This window comes from Ursus americanus, chromosome 6, assembly GCF_024610735.1.
Source record: "Ursus americanus isolate L20-20 chromosome 6, mUrsAme1.1.p, whole genome shotgun sequence".
NCBI lineage: Eukaryota > Metazoa > Chordata > Mammalia > Carnivora > Ursidae > Ursus > Ursus americanus.
The window spans coordinates 82327264-82342833 of record NC_142132.1 but is presented as its reverse complement, the minus strand read 5'-3'; the positions used below and the strand labels follow the sequence as shown (position 1 = coordinate 82342833).

General features: G+C 37.2%; 1 protein-coding gene across 3 annotated transcripts in view; it reads left to right on the top strand.

Annotated features, from left to right (window-relative positions):
• The window catches only part of RYR2 (ryanodine receptor 2), a 718243-nt gene that overhangs the window by 611396 nt on the left and 91277 nt on the right, over positions 1-15570 (top strand). For all 3 annotated transcript variants that reach the window (XM_087863178.1, XM_087863177.1, XM_087863176.1), the window contains 8 exons: positions 1488-1658; positions 2752-2811; positions 5359-5493; positions 8499-8535; positions 9293-9404; positions 11830-11926; positions 13552-13655; positions 15189-15240. In XM_087863178.1, coding sequence (XP_087719304.1) covers positions 1488-1658; positions 2752-2811; positions 5359-5493; positions 8499-8535; positions 9293-9404; positions 11830-11926; positions 13552-13655; positions 15189-15240 — 768 coding nt within the window. The remainder of the gene's footprint in view (positions 1-1487; positions 1659-2751; positions 2812-5358; positions 5494-8498; positions 8536-9292; positions 9405-11829; positions 11927-13551; positions 13656-15188; positions 15241-15570) is intronic.

Below are 15570 nucleotides of genomic sequence, written 5' to 3'. Positions count from 1 at the left end.
TTTTAGGATGTTGGTTCCTTATCTGGGTAATTATTTTTATCACTGTGGTTGCATTTCCTTTAGCAAAGAGCTCATTTAAAACCACTGATCCATTTTTTATGGGTTAATCAATGTAATAGTAAGAATAATTATTCATTGGGTTTTTTCTACTATTTTCTACTGAAAATAATTTCTTACAAATTGGTAAAGATAAGAACAGGATCCATGCTATAAGTACATCTGTTTGGAAAGTGAATACAATTTTTATTGCTATAGTTCAGATATTATAGGTTTGATATATCAAGATATAATATATACCATAGTAAAATACATTACATAATATTAATAATATAATATATAAGCTACCATTACTTTATGATGGCAGCTATTTACTGCTTTACTACATGTTGTGATAGATTTTTGTCTCTTTGGGGGAAAGCAAATCATTTGTATATTAAATTCTCTTCTGTTTTTTTTTTTTTCTCAGTAGGCCAAAGCTATTACAGTATGTCATTATCCTGAAAATATCTTCGCTGTTTTATTGCTTCAAAGAAATTTAACATGCATAAGGAAGTGCATAGGGGACAATTATTTTAATTTTGATGTTTAAGTATGCCCTTCTAATAGAATAATACTCATTACCCAGTGAAAATTAGACTCTGCATTTAAAGTGACCCTGAGGCATGAACATAAAATTTAACAAAAAAATGTGGAAGAACCGTGAAGTAGCATGGCGGTATTCAGATGTAAGCAGTTCATCCAGAGATAATCCTGAATACTTACGTTGCACCAATTAGTATATTACGTCTGTTCCCACTGGAGACGGGTTAATGCCCTGGGGAGACAAGTCTGCAAACTATATGAAAGGCTAATATATTTTATAATGGTTTTATATATACCACGTACATGTGTGAGAGAGTTTATATTTCAAAACAAGCATCTGTCAAAACAAAAATAAACCATATATTCTTACATTGTTCCTCATAAGCATTGAAAACTATAAAAGAGGGGCGCCTGGGTGGCTCAGTCGTTAAGCTTGATCAGGGCGTGATCCCAGTGTTCTGGGATCGAGCCCCACATCGGGCTCCTCCGCTAGGAGCCTGCTTCTTCCTCTCCCACTCCCCCTGCTTGTGTTCCCTCTCTCACTGGCTGTCTCTATCTGTCAAATAAATAAATAAAATCTTTAAAAAAAAAAGAAAACTATAAAACATACAATATTTGAAATGACCATGGATTTTTACATATCCATCTGCTCCTCTGAAATCGCCATGTGCATTCTCCTTCTCAAAGGGTATGGAAAGCACACCAGTGAGTTGTCATGACCTGGGAATCTGAAAGTAGGACTTGCAAATGAGCAAGAGATGTTAAGAAGGAAAGAGGATAAGAATTCTCAACAATAGGGACCAACAGAAAATAAGGAAGATGGACCCTGGTCAAGTTAGAAGAGGTTCATAGTTCTGAATGGGAGAAAAGCAGTCACAGAGTCCAGCCCTTGGTTTGTTCCGTAGGCGGCTGTTTCTGACCAGGAAAGGAAGAAAATGAAGCGCAGAGGAGATCGGTACTCCATGCAGACTTCTCTAATAGTGGCAGCTCTGAAGCGACTGCTGCCCATCGGGTTGAACATCTGTGCCCCGGGGGACCAGGAGCTCATTGCTCTGGCCAAAAACCGATTCAGTATGGTAAGTTTCCTGTTCATACCAGTGCTGACTATCGCTTGACCTCCACGCTCTCAAATGTGTACACTCCTTTTGCTCACTGCTCTGTGTCAATATTTCATGTGCATTAAATGTTCTGTTAAGCATTTCACTGCATAGACTTTACCATTCAAATACAGAGACTGCGTATTTTTTTGTGGCTGTGTTTTATTTCTAAATTATGTTAGTCACCTTCAGGGAATACTGAGGAACCAAAGAGAAAAGATGCAAACAAGTTCCCAGTAGTGGAAAAAAAAAGAATTTCATATGAACTCCTCTATAATAAAATTTGTTATGAGAAGTCTATTCAAATTTTTGAGGGGTAATTTTTCAATGTGAGAAGAATCATCTGTGCTGATTGTAGTTGGGTACGGTGTTGACTTTTAAATCAGCAGCTCTTTGCCTTTGCAAGCTTCAAAATTTAAGTTCTCTAGATCTCTTTAGGGCCCCTGTGCTTTCTCTTCATGGCCATGCAGATGCAATTTTACAAAAATAGACACTGGGGTTACTATTTTATATTTAGGGAAATTGGAGTGCATATTCGTCTCTGCCTATTGCCACACTGAATGAAGGCCCTCTCTGTGTATCCAGAGTTGGATACCGTGAGATAACCAAATTGTGGGGAGGTTGTAGCGGAGTGGGCTGCATGGATGCATTTCTGTGGACGGTTCTAGTATTTGATTCTCAGGATACACTCCTTGTTATTACTGGGTCTTGGGGGATATCATTAAGTGCCAAAATTCCTTGGTGGAGATTTCAGCGAATGATGGAGACAGACTTCTGTTTGAACCCAAGGGGAGCCTATGTCTGCCCCACTTCTTGTGAACTGGAAATTCTGTTCCACTGAGTCATAAGGCACTTACTGTAGAATTAAAGTAGGTTGTTACCATGTTTCTAGTCACAGAAGTATCAAGAAATGATCTGAAAAAGAACCCCCCAGATGATATGTATTTAAATCCTGTAAATATGTTTATTCAGACATATACACTATTACAAAAGAGGTTAGAGTTATTTCTGTTGACTTGTGACAGTTGATGCATTGTAAGACTTCTTTTAGGTAACATTTATTTCTTGACAGAAAGACACGGAGGATGAAGTACGAGATATAATCCGCAGTAATATTCACTTACAAGGCAAGGTAAGCCAGATTTAAGCACATTTAGTATTTATGCATTAGTTAATCTCTCTTTAGAATAGTACTACAAATAATGTTACTTTAGCAGTTAACGTGGAAATACATTATTTTAATCAGTCTTTATTCTACTTGCAAATCTTTCGGTATTAAAGACTCTCAAGATAAGAAATGATGGATTTTTAAAGTAAATCATTGAAGATTCTCATAATTTGAAGAAAATATGTCACCATTTGAAATAAAGTTTGGAAATTTCCTTCCTTAGGTGTTTGAGGACTTTTGGGACATGGAGACAGATGTCCACAAGAATTTGAACTTTTACATCTAGTGACCAGAAACTAAATATGCGTACTTCAGAGTCATTAGTACGTAGGAGATATTAAGACTTGCTGTGTTAGGAATAAATGAATTTACCTAGGGAAGTGAAGGAAAACATGAATAGAAATCATGAGAACAGCTACTTATTAATGTTGGGTTAAAAAAATTGCTGGAAGTACGTTTCATAGTCCAGTGAGCATTTACTATTATTTGGAAATTTTTTACTAGGAGATAAATTGTTCATTTGTTTATGGAACCCACTATGCAGTGTAAGAAGTCTAGCAGTTTATTATATTTGCTTCCATTCTGGTGTCCCTCCTGGAGAATTTTCTCAATTATGAAAATGTCCAAATGTCAAAAAGTAGTGACTACAGTATGACGTTTGCTTTTCTGGGTACTCAAATGTTCCTTTCCAAGATCAAAACCATATTCTTTTTCTTTTAACACCGAGGACTACACTATGATAAAGGTGAGACGTGCCTTTCCAGTATTCACAAGAAACAAATATTGATTTAGGACAAATTTCATGGGCACTTTGATGAGTATGTACTCGGTCATACATTTAGTTATAAACTTGTCCAGAACAGGAGATGAATTCCCATTAGAGCGTGATCCCTTTTCAGATAGCAAAAAGGTTTTGAACATTTTAAAATGTACTAATAAAGCTTGCAGCTAAACCTTAAGGGAAGGGTTTATGCTACATACATGGGTGTTTGCGGAGATCATGTAGTCCTTGAAAGGGTCTCCATGGGGACTCAAGACCGCACTTTGAGAACCATGGTTTAGGACAATCACTACTGAGTAGTGATTAAGGAAGGTTCTCTTGGTAAATAATCAAATGAAAAAGGTTGTTTTGAAGAAGCAGAAGGAAATTCTTCCATTATATTCTAGAGGTTACTTAGGAGTACTCTGGACAATTTATATTGTGTACTGGGGCGTCAGGAAAAAAGAGGAGAGCAGAGTAGGAAACACGTTTCTAATCAGCATTTCACCTCCAAATGACTGAGACCTGGAAATAAAGTGGTAATGAATACATAGATTTTCTTTTTGGCATTTCAGTTTATCCTTGCTGTGCTGTGAGGTAGGCACACGTATCACGGGGCCGTACAGACTTAACCGAAGATGAATTCTTTCGTGCCGAACACCTTCGCAAATATATTGTTTTGAGATTCTAGGACTGGTAATCCTGGGAGCCAGAAGGAGTAATTTTATATTAGAAAGAATAAAGATCTGCTCATTTAGCCAAGTACAAGTAAACATGTGTATTAAAATCTAGAAGGACCAAACACAGTCCTCAGATGAAAAAGTATATGGAGGAAAAACATTTCGTTTTATCAAAGGACAAATGGTGTTTACAAGTCATTCAGTGTGCAAAACTCTGTGTTCGCCTCTAGGTGAAAGTTATTTTTCACATTTCTAACTATGCTTTCTCAGACTAGGAGTTCTGCAGTTTCGGATGTTGTCCATTTACTTCTGCTTCATTGCCCTTGGTCTCCCATTCTTAATGGAAATTTGAAAGGGGAAGAGGAATATAAGGGGATTGCTTTGTCTGTTTTTAATGACATAGTTGTTTCTATATTATTTCTTTGAAGTAATGTGATCTATTCCTTGTAAGCATGCTTATATTTTTCAGTTTCTATGATTTTATAATAATCTTTCTCAAAAACATACAGAATTCAGTTATATCTCCCACTCAGGATATTTGACAGTATTAAAAAGACTCCTTTATTATAGAATATGATTTTATTAGCCCTCCATCGGTTTATATTGATATCTTTGTTTCAGTGAGATGAAGCTCGGCTGTAGAGTCCCTATATTTATAGATAAGTGTGATCCCATATCATTGCCTGTGAAAGTAAGTATGTAGATCTTTCAGTGTTTGTGAAACGGGAAGAGAAAGTTAGAAGATTGCTTTGTCTGCTTCCTTGCCTTGACTCTGTCCAGCTCATCCTTACATCTTAGGCAAAACTTCCCTTGTCCAGGGGAACCTTACAAACCACCAGCAGGTTAGCTTGAAGCTCACGATACCTTCTATTTCTCTTGAGTAGCCTGAAGCACAATTGTACATATTTAATTTCTGTCTTCTCCACTAGATGATTAATTTTGTGAGTCCGAGCTCATTCTCTGCCCTGATCTCTGCACAGAGTTTTGATACTGGGCTACACTCAATAAAGTGGTCTTCCCCTCTTTAAGTCATAGCCTTGTATTTTTGAAACTTTTCCCTTCTTCCTGCAGTTGGAGGATCCTGCTATCAGATGGCAAATGGCTCTTTACAAAGACTTACCGAACAGGACTGAAGATACATCAGATCCGGAGAAGACTGTGGAAAGAGTATTAGACATAGCAAATGTGCTTTTTCATCTCGAGCAGGTTAGATTCTGCATTGATTCCATTGTATTTGCCTTAACCATGTAAGAGCATTTTAAAGACAATGTGTGTTAATTGATAGCTCTGGGCCAAAAAACATATATGTTCAGCATATTCGTTATACAGGATATATGATTCAGGAGTGCGTATATCTAATAAGCAAAATTTCCAAGCTTCTAATTTTTACAGCTCTATATAGCTAATGTATTTTGGGATATCACGGCCTTTGTTTTATTGTTTTTTTCTCAAAATATTTCTGTAATTATACAGATAAATAGGATTATATACTTAATTTTAAATCATTCTAACAAAAATTTCAGGAGTTACCTGATTGCATGTTCTACGTATCATTTTTTATTACTGCTCATAACAACACGTTTGGGATTCTTTCACTAGTTTAATATTTGAATTTTTTTGGTCATTTGCTTCACCTTTCCTTTTATTAGAGATATTTTTGAGTTAATTTGCTCCAGGATCAGCAATAAATTACATTTAGAGCAGAGCAGTGCATTGATATTAAAACTATGTGAGAATAGTGTTTTTATATAATTACTCAGTTGTATCCTACTTCTAAACTACGAAGTTCACTATGTGTTTGATTTCCTTATTCATTATTCAGCAGTTCTCAAACCAATAATATTTGAAACGTTATCCACCTGTGGGTTATATTTTTGTGTAAGGAATCTTCTGGTTTAGGTAAAATATCTGCAATACGGAGACATCATCCCTATTTCTCATGAGGTCCATTCAGCAAAATGACACCAAGTGAGGGAGCTCAGTGTGACCCCACCAGTGTGATCTGTCCTTGGGCCTTCATGATAGGCCTCACATGACATGGCAGGTCTCTCATTTTACAACAAATATAAAATAGTAAAAGGGCATATGTCCTCTCAGGAACTTTGTCACCCAAATGTTTTGCAGACCATATTGGCATAACAATAAAAAACATTTTTCTTTGATTCCTATCTTATATCATCTGGTGATCTCTTATCCCTGCCTCAACCAGTTAAATAACCTAAGGATATCACCTAATGTTGTACCCTCTTATTTTCCTTCTTGCTTACTCAAGTGCCCCTCAAACATTAATAACTTCTCCCATGCCGTGCCGTTTATCACTGCACCTGATGAGATTTAACTGGCATACCCTTAAACCACGTGGCTATTGACTTGTATTTACATTGTGTAACACCACAATATTAATACATAAAAAAAATTTAGGAAACTTAATATTCCCCTAAGTATTTCCATAATATTTTCATGAAATATTAAATAAGTACAAATTATCACTCAGCAGATGAAAAGATTTAAGGTAATGAAATTTTGATAACATATAAAGTCATAGAGTTGTTTTTCCAGAATTTTATACATATTCAAGAAGACTATTAAATGTCTATTTAATGTGTACCAGAGAATTATTTCTGGCAGCAATACACTACCATAGATTTGTTTTGTTGTTGTTGTTGTTTTAAATTTTTTTAGAGAGGGTGGGGGATGGGCAAAGGAAGAGGGAGAGAGAGAATCCCAAGCAGGCTCCACACCCAGCATAGAGCCTGATGCAGGGCTCGATCTCATGACCCTGAGAGGAAATCCAGTCAGATGCTCAACCAACTGAGCCACCCAGTTGCCCCATACTGTAAGGTTTTAATTCTTCCTAGTTTTCATGTCTGGATTTTTTAATGAATCTTAGATACATTAAATGAAGCTTATTGAAATCTGATGATGTTTTATTCTATTGATGACTGGATTCAATTGTAATGAACGAAGTCACCTGTAAAGTAGTGAGATTCATTTTATGATGGAGCCATTCCCTCCGTGAACATTTATTGCATGCATGACCGTATGGCAGCCTTTAACTCTGTAGATTCCAGGGATCGAACGCTGTCTCTCTACTCAAGTTAGGTCATGCCATATAGTAGAGCATGTGGACACATAAATAGATGAAGATGTGATGATACAGACGTGCCAGGATACAAAATGTGCTCAATAGATTCTAAAAGGAGTCCAGACTTAATCTAGTTGCCAAGTAGGTGATTCTAAAAGGAGTCCAGACTTAATCTAGTTGCCAAGTAGGTGATCCCTGTGATCTTAAAGGAATTTTCTAGCAAAAGGTAAGTGGGTCAGATTTTAGTTACGGTCAACTATTCACTTTGTTAAGAATATGAGTAAGGAGAAATCATCAATTATCAAAGACTAGAAAAGAGTGAAAGATGGGCCACAAGAGGATTTCATGCCTTCAGCACCTCTATTATAATGTTAAGTAGTCACTTGGTCATAGAGTAGCTTGCAAAGAATATCTTCACTTGCTAAACTCAGTGCCAAAATAATGGGTGCATAGCAGATACTTGATTTAACTTATCTCTGGTATCAGCAACCTTTGCAATTGTATATTTTATACTGCCCATCTGGTCATTGGTCCCATGAGAGTAACCTGTCCCCGTGCAATTTCTTAGTACTCAAACTCGAGCCCCACTGACACATCAGCACCTCCTGGCATTCGGACAGTTAGAAGAAACCTCTCTGTTCTGGGACTTCTCATGTATAATAAAATGCTCTGCCAAGTGGTAAGCTTCCTGATGGCAGACACCTTTTCTACCATGTTCACTACTGGATCTTCAGTGCTTTGGTACTTTATTGTGATTGTTGACTGTCACACACGCTGATCAGAATGCTGATTCCCACAAAGAGCTGGTGCATACAGCCTGGGTCTCAAAATGGAACTTGAATGCATTGGATCTAGTTGACCAGTACTACCCTCGATTCACTTAACACAATCATCCAGAGGAAAACTGAAGTGGACAATTATCAGAAAGTGTTTACTCATCCTGTGGAGGGATGACCATCACAGAAATAAGTGTTTTCCAATTATACAAGTTCAAACCACTGTAGTCCAGACATTGTTAATGTTTTCTTCAGGCATTATGACATTCATATTTTGACCCTTTACTGCAAAGGATAATAGACTTTATTTTTATTTATTTTAGCTAACGTAACATTTTTATTTCTTCCAGAAATCTACATGTATGCGCCGGAGATATTACAGTCTGGGAAGTACAGTGTTCAATTACCTAGAGACTACTAATTAATTTAGAATTACATGTTGGGGTTTTTTTTCTCTCTAATACTTATAATTAATCTCTTTTTCGTCTTAGAGCTCCAAACACCATTAGCTAAATAAATAGCTTGCTTGCCTCATTTACTGCAACTTTGAATTCTCATTTGTCCCTCTCTAACAAAATAATTACGTATTTTAACATTTTTGTAAAATTTAATTCTTTACTTCATTCCTAGTAATGTGTTCCTGAAGCCTTGTCATCTTTCCATCCTATTATATTAAGGAACAGTTGAATTTTCAGTAGAATTTTCTGTGTCTGCCTCTATTCGTGTTGACTGCTGTAACGCTTAGGATAAAATTTGTTAAAATGGATACATAAATAAGAATAGGTTAATTTTTCATATAGATGAAAAATATGTTTTGGCACCATAACCAAATTCTGAAAACATGACTTTATGTAAAATGGTCCTGTATTTCCTTGGTTTTTAGAGATGACATAGCTTCTAAAGTACACACTACTGGGGAAATACTATATTTTGACTAAAGAAAATCTGAAACATTCAAACCTATTTCCAGTTTAGCATTGGGTTACTTCTAGGACATGGGTTTTTCCCTAATACTTGTAAGGTACTTTTGGAATTGAAGTTCCAAAAGTTTTTAATCTAAAAGGCACAGGTTTTTAATACTATATTTTGGAGGGTAGTTTGGGGTTTAAATATTTAAAAATTTTGGGCATCGTTTTACCTCAGGTGGAGCACCCACAGAGATCGAAGAAGGCGGTGTGGCACAAGCTGTTGTCCAAGCAGAGGAAGAGGGCGGTGGTCGCCTGCTTCAGGATGGCTCCTTTATACAATCTGCCAAGGTCAGACTTTTTTTAATGTCTGTAATACATTAAAGTTATTTTTTTCCCTACTAAGCAGTAGGAGTATAGTGTCTATTTTAATATGAGTACAATAGTCTGAGAGACAGAAGCGATGCCTTGGTTCTTCTGTGTAATACTTGAGTTTGTTTTCCTTCGTTGGGTGTTCCCAGAGGACTGTGGTCTACAGTGTGATTGTGAAATTCTCGTAAATACCAAGGAAAATCTGCTCACCTATGTGAGTCAGGGTGGGGTAATGAGGAGCTCAGACTGCCTTGATTTGAATTCTGGCATCTCAGCTGATGGCTGCCTGACATTGGTCAGTTTCTTACCTGACTGTTCAGGTTTCCTCATGTGTACCATGATGAGATTTGCCTCTTGCACTTGGTCAGATGACTTAATGGGTTGAGGGTGCTTAGAGCGGAACTTAACACTATACATGTTAATTGTTGTGTATTATTTTTTGGGATTGTCCATCTTGGGGAGAAGAACCGATATGGAACTAGTTCATGGGAATAATGTCAGTGCCTTTAACAGACCCCACACCTTCTCTTATAGTGAGCGTACTTGTTAATAGAGAAACAACCTGGTACATTTGAGTCTGGCTCCATGGCCGAGGTACCAGTTCAGCCTCCTTGTAGTTTTCCCAAGAAACTGTGCTTTCCACTCAGAGCTTTGTATCATCGGCCTCACCCCCACATCTGCCAAACAGGACTCGGCTCAGCGGCATCTCTTTTTTGGAACATCTGGCCAAACCATGCCCTTCCACTCCTTGCAGATGGAACCCTTCTCCTCTTTGTTTCTAGGATGCTTTTCCAGACCTCTAGCTGTGGGCAGGTTCCTGGAGTGTTGGGCCTGTCTGTCCCTCTGATTCAGACGTTGAGATCCTTTAGAGTTGTGTTCAATTTTATATCCTCAGCACTTAGAACACTGACTTTCAGTATATATTTGAATAAATAAATGAGTCGGGGATTAAAACAAAATGAAAATACCCCTGCCCCACCCCCCCCCCCCAAACAAAGCAAAGAAACTTCACACAATCCCATTTCACTAAGCCAGCTGGATTCCTTGCCCTGGCACACTCACTGAGTATGAAAATACATGAATTTTCCCTCACACCACCTGCTCCTTTTAATTCTCTGACTCCATTATGGTGTCACCAGTTAGTCAATAGAACATTAACCTTGAATTCATACTCTTATTCCTTTTCTGGTCACTCCTATCCAGTCATGCTCCAAGTTCCGCCAGATTTTTCTTTGATCTGTTTCACATGGCCTCTCTTCCCTTTATGACCACCTCTTCAGCTCACTTGTTTATTGCCTCTTGTCAGGTTGATGGCAGCAGATTCTGAGCTCATTTCCCCGATGTCACAGAGTCTGCTGATCCACTGTCTCTGATAAAACCTTTTCAAAATTGTATCCCTTTTTACGGTGGTTCTCAAACCTGGTGTTCTGGGGAAATACACTCAAATTCATTGCAGAAGCGCCCAAGCTTCAACCTATTGAGTCAGCATTTCTCTGAGTGTTTAGCAAGTGTCTTGTGCAAAGCTGCTCAGGTGACTCTGCTGTCCCAGGAAGGCTGAGCCCATCTTTTGTCATGACTGTTTCATGCACAGGACTTTACGGCGATTTCTAGCAGTTCCAGGGGCATCGTCAGTTCCTCCCGTTGGTTTTCCAGGCCCTTCATAAACCTATCTGACCATATGTTTCATGACCCCATAGCCCACCATTATTAGTACTGCTAGGCTCAGCTTTCCATCCCATGATAGCAGGTCTCCTTTTAACACTTCTGATATTCTCTCATGATGTTTCCTTATGGTCATGACTTTCTTTTATACTTTCTTATGGTGGAGTCTTATCCGTACCGTTCATCAACTTCATGATGAGTTTATTGATTCTTTTAGTATTCGGTGCTCTTTTATTTCATAGGCAACCATTTATCTTCAGTGTTCTAGGATGTAGTCTTTGGATACATACTCCTATTAAGTTCACATAGTACATTTTGTTTTGCAATCCTCAGGGCCTGTATCTAATGTTAACCCAAACACTGAATAATTCCTTTATTAATGTTTATTACATGGTTTATCCAGAGCCACCTTATGTCATAATAGCCACCCCTTAATGACCATCTATCTACCCAAACGTGCTTTACATTGTTTATTTCCTTTTACTTCTTGCAAAACTGAAGTGCAGATGGGGTTCTACTAGTTTTATCAATGGAAAAAGTGAAAGTTGGTAAAGTTAATAACTTGGCCAGTGTTATGAAGCTTAGAAATGGCGGAGCCAGCATTTAAATATAAGTCAATCACGAGTAGGAAATGTATTGTTTTATCTTTTTTAGTGCATGGAGAGTCCAGTGACACAGCACTAGAATACTTTTCCAATGTATTTTTAAAAACTCTTTGTTTGGAATTGTTCTTATCTTTTAGGCATCGGGCTGTCAATCTCTTTCTTCAGGGATATGAAAAGTCTTGGATTGAAACAGAAGAACACTATTTTGAAGATAAACTGATAGAAGATTTAGCAGTATGTTTTAATGGGGTTATAAGATGAAAGAGGGTTTGGGTTTGGTGGACTAACATTGGTGTGAGCACTTATCATATCATATCAAAGAGAAAATATCATTGTAGTGCATTCGTCCTGGGAAACTTATTCTTGTCATTGCATTCAGCGTCTAGGGAAAATTTTATCCTTCTTTCAAGGAGATGTCTTCAACATCATGCAATTCAGAAGTTAAGCTGAATGGTAGAAGTTTATTATTAACCAAATGTTGATTCCATTATTCTTTTAAATTCTTCCTCAAAGCCCCTTTAACCACCTGAGAACTAGTATAGACCTATAAAAGCTGAACCATAATGGAGTTATTCACCAAACATAAGTGAAGTTTAACAAAAGCCAATGAAAAGTAGCTGTTTTTTATAAACACACAGGGAAGAGAGTGATAGACTGGATACAAGAACAGGAAGTCATGGCACATGTAGTAGATGGCAAGCAGATTTTTGGTCCCACCGTGCTGTGCTGGCAACGATGCTCTTGTATTGAGAGCAGAGCACTCTGGGAAGCCATTGTCTTAATCTTTTCTAAGTTACGGACCTGCTAAAAACCTGATAAAAGCCATCTTCTCAGGAAAATTTATAAGCATATGGTCAGGTAGAATTTTGCAGACTTTTTGGAGCCTTCATGATTCCCAAGTTAAAGACCTCTTCTCTAAAAGTTATTTTTTTAATTCACAAGTTATCAGGGAATATTGGATAAACTGATATAATTCATGAAAGCTTGATCTTGATTATCTCCATATATTTTAATTGAATTCAGTTTGTCTTTAGAACCAAAACAACCCATAGAATATTAGATATCTTGTAGAAATTTACCCTGTATCTACAATATTAAACCATAAATCCAGGAAAAGAAGATCTTTTATGCAGAGAAAAAAATCAGTCTGAATGGGTAAGGCAATGGAGATATAAAAGTCATTAAACCATTCAACGAACAGTCACGATTAATTCTACATTGAGTAAAATGCTTAATACTCTTCCTCATGTTAAAAGGTCTAACAGTACAAAATTATTCTTTTTAAGTTTAAAGTAACTGAAAATAAAAAATGTGTAAGTGGCTCAAGCATGAAGTCATTTAGCATTCTTTACCTGCCATTGTTTGCATAGGCAAGGAAAATGTTTCTTTTAGTAATAATCAGTTTTCACTGCTCTGTGAACTAAATGTTTATACTTGGAGTGACTTAGGATTTTATTGGAATTCTTTGTAAATTGAGCACTCCCTAAAGCTGAAATCGCTGTACCAAATATACTCCCAGCTGTGAATCTACTTCTGAGAATAGCATTCAGAATTTTTAAATGATGTGAGTCATCCTTGCTCACAGTGTTTTTTGGTCCAATTATTAAATATCTATTTTTTAAGCTGCATAGTTTCACATTGATTAATGTAACACACAGACATGCGTGCATGCACAATGCATGTAAAACACACACACACACACACACACACACACACACATGCACACACACACACACACACACCAGAGCAGGAAGAAAATGGCTTTCTTTTGAGTCATTCTTCCGAGCCTCATATTACTTCTGGGTTTGTGTGCACATTTCATTTAATGTGAAATTTTATCAATGTGGCTTTTTTTGTAGAAGCCTGGAGCCGACCCTCCAGAAGAAGAGGAAGGCACGAAGAGAGTTGATCCCCTCCATCAGCTCATCCTTCTGTTTAGTCGAACAGCTTTAACAGAGAAATGGTATGGTTGGGAGGGTTCGTGTGAGCATAGGAAGAACAGATAAAGAAACCCATGTCTGAGTATCTTGTGGTTCACACATTCATGTTGCAATTTCATCTTGTTCTTGTTAGGAGAGAGAATTGTCCCGAGATAAGACCAGTCTGCCATACACCTGGGGACCAACATTCATTCAAGTTCAGGCTTTAATGTCTACCTATAAGCTCCAGTTTGGGTAACAATTTTGTCATTAGCTGATGCAGTTGATCCTGAATCTTATGATTTATTTTTCTTTATCACAAATGGCCTTTAAAATAAAACTGAGGAGCCCAGAGCAAATTCCAGTCTGAAAAAATGTGTGGAGGCCAATGGTGACCCAAATATTCTGGGTAGATTGTGTCTCCATTGTGCGGTGGGTCTCAGGAAACCTTTAGGAGGTGGGTAAGCCATCATCTCAACAGAAGTTTCTTTGAGGTCTATTTTAAGGGCATTCTCCATTTTCTGTGGCTTCTACAGTCTTATTTAGATGAATTCGCCAAAGCCACAAAGGCCGAACCTCTGTGTAGTTAAACCTCTGTGTCCTCAGATGGGCTTAGCATTTGCTCATAATAGGGAGCACTGCAGAGATTCTGTGGGTGAAACCTTTCAGAGGTTATAAAACATTTCTCTGCCTCCGTGCCATGCAGAAGGGAGCCTACTTTGCCCTGGGCTTCACTCATTCCTACAGAAGCTGGAAGATAATGTAATGATCAGTCCAATCCTCATGAGTCTTTTGAGAGTGTAGACAAGTTCATTTGACCTCTACTCATGCCACAATAATGCACATTTCTGCCTCGTAGCCAATGTGATCCATCCTTCTCTCACAATGTCTCTCTCTCTCTCTTATTATTTCCTAACTAACAAAATCATCTCATCCCTAAGCATAGAGCAACCCTCTGTCTGGCATTGTCAGGTAATGAGGTATTTTCATGAGTGAATTTTTCTGATGGCTGAACCTTTGAATTGCTAAAATAACTTTGCAAATATTAGGTATTTTGGGATGGAAACCTTTCTTCATGGATTCATGGTTTCCATACTTCTTATGAAGAAGCTGTTAAACATATTTCTTAATTTTTAAGAATCACTATGACTGTTGTATTTTTGAACAGTGTAGTAGCGTAGTAATTTGGGGAGTCTTTCCATCAAATGTCAAATATCACTTCTGCTGTCAAAAGCCCCTACCTCATTTAAACTTGCTTGTTTCAGCTTGTGTAGTTTCAAGAAAATCAGAGCTCTTATATTTGTGTGTAAATCAATAGACCATTTATTTTGTGAGACTTGAAGGCTTCTTCTGGAAGGTAAGATGGGTCAACTGTTTAGGTCTGATATCTTTGCTGTCTGATTCTACCATATTTTTGAATGATGACTTTGCCTAGGTTTTGTGTTTATTTCATTTTAAAAAGGCATACTGGCTGAAAAATAAAGGTTATTTAATACAGTGATGGCTATTTTGCATATGACTAGCCTTATGACTAACCTTATACTTAAAAACTCAGGTTTTCTTCTTGTTTTTCATAGCAAACTGGAGGAAGATTTTTTATACATGGCTTATGCAGATATTATGGCAAAGGTAAGTAAATATATCTTGATTTTAATGTTTATTTTAATAAAGGAAAATCATTTTCATCTGACAAAGGATAAAGAATCTATATATTTCCAAGTATATCTTCCAAATATATATTCCAAATAAAATACTGTTAAATCTTAGAAATCTAAGGGGTATTAATCTTAATTTTCCACTTGTTGCATGAGTCTCTGTTCTGACTTCCTTGACAGGTAATCATTGTTTGCTCTCTTAATATTTTATTTATGGGGAGCTCGTTAATTTTCCAAACATTTGTTCATTCATTTAACAAATACTCATGGGGCATCAAAGTGTTGGAGGTAACACAGCGAATAA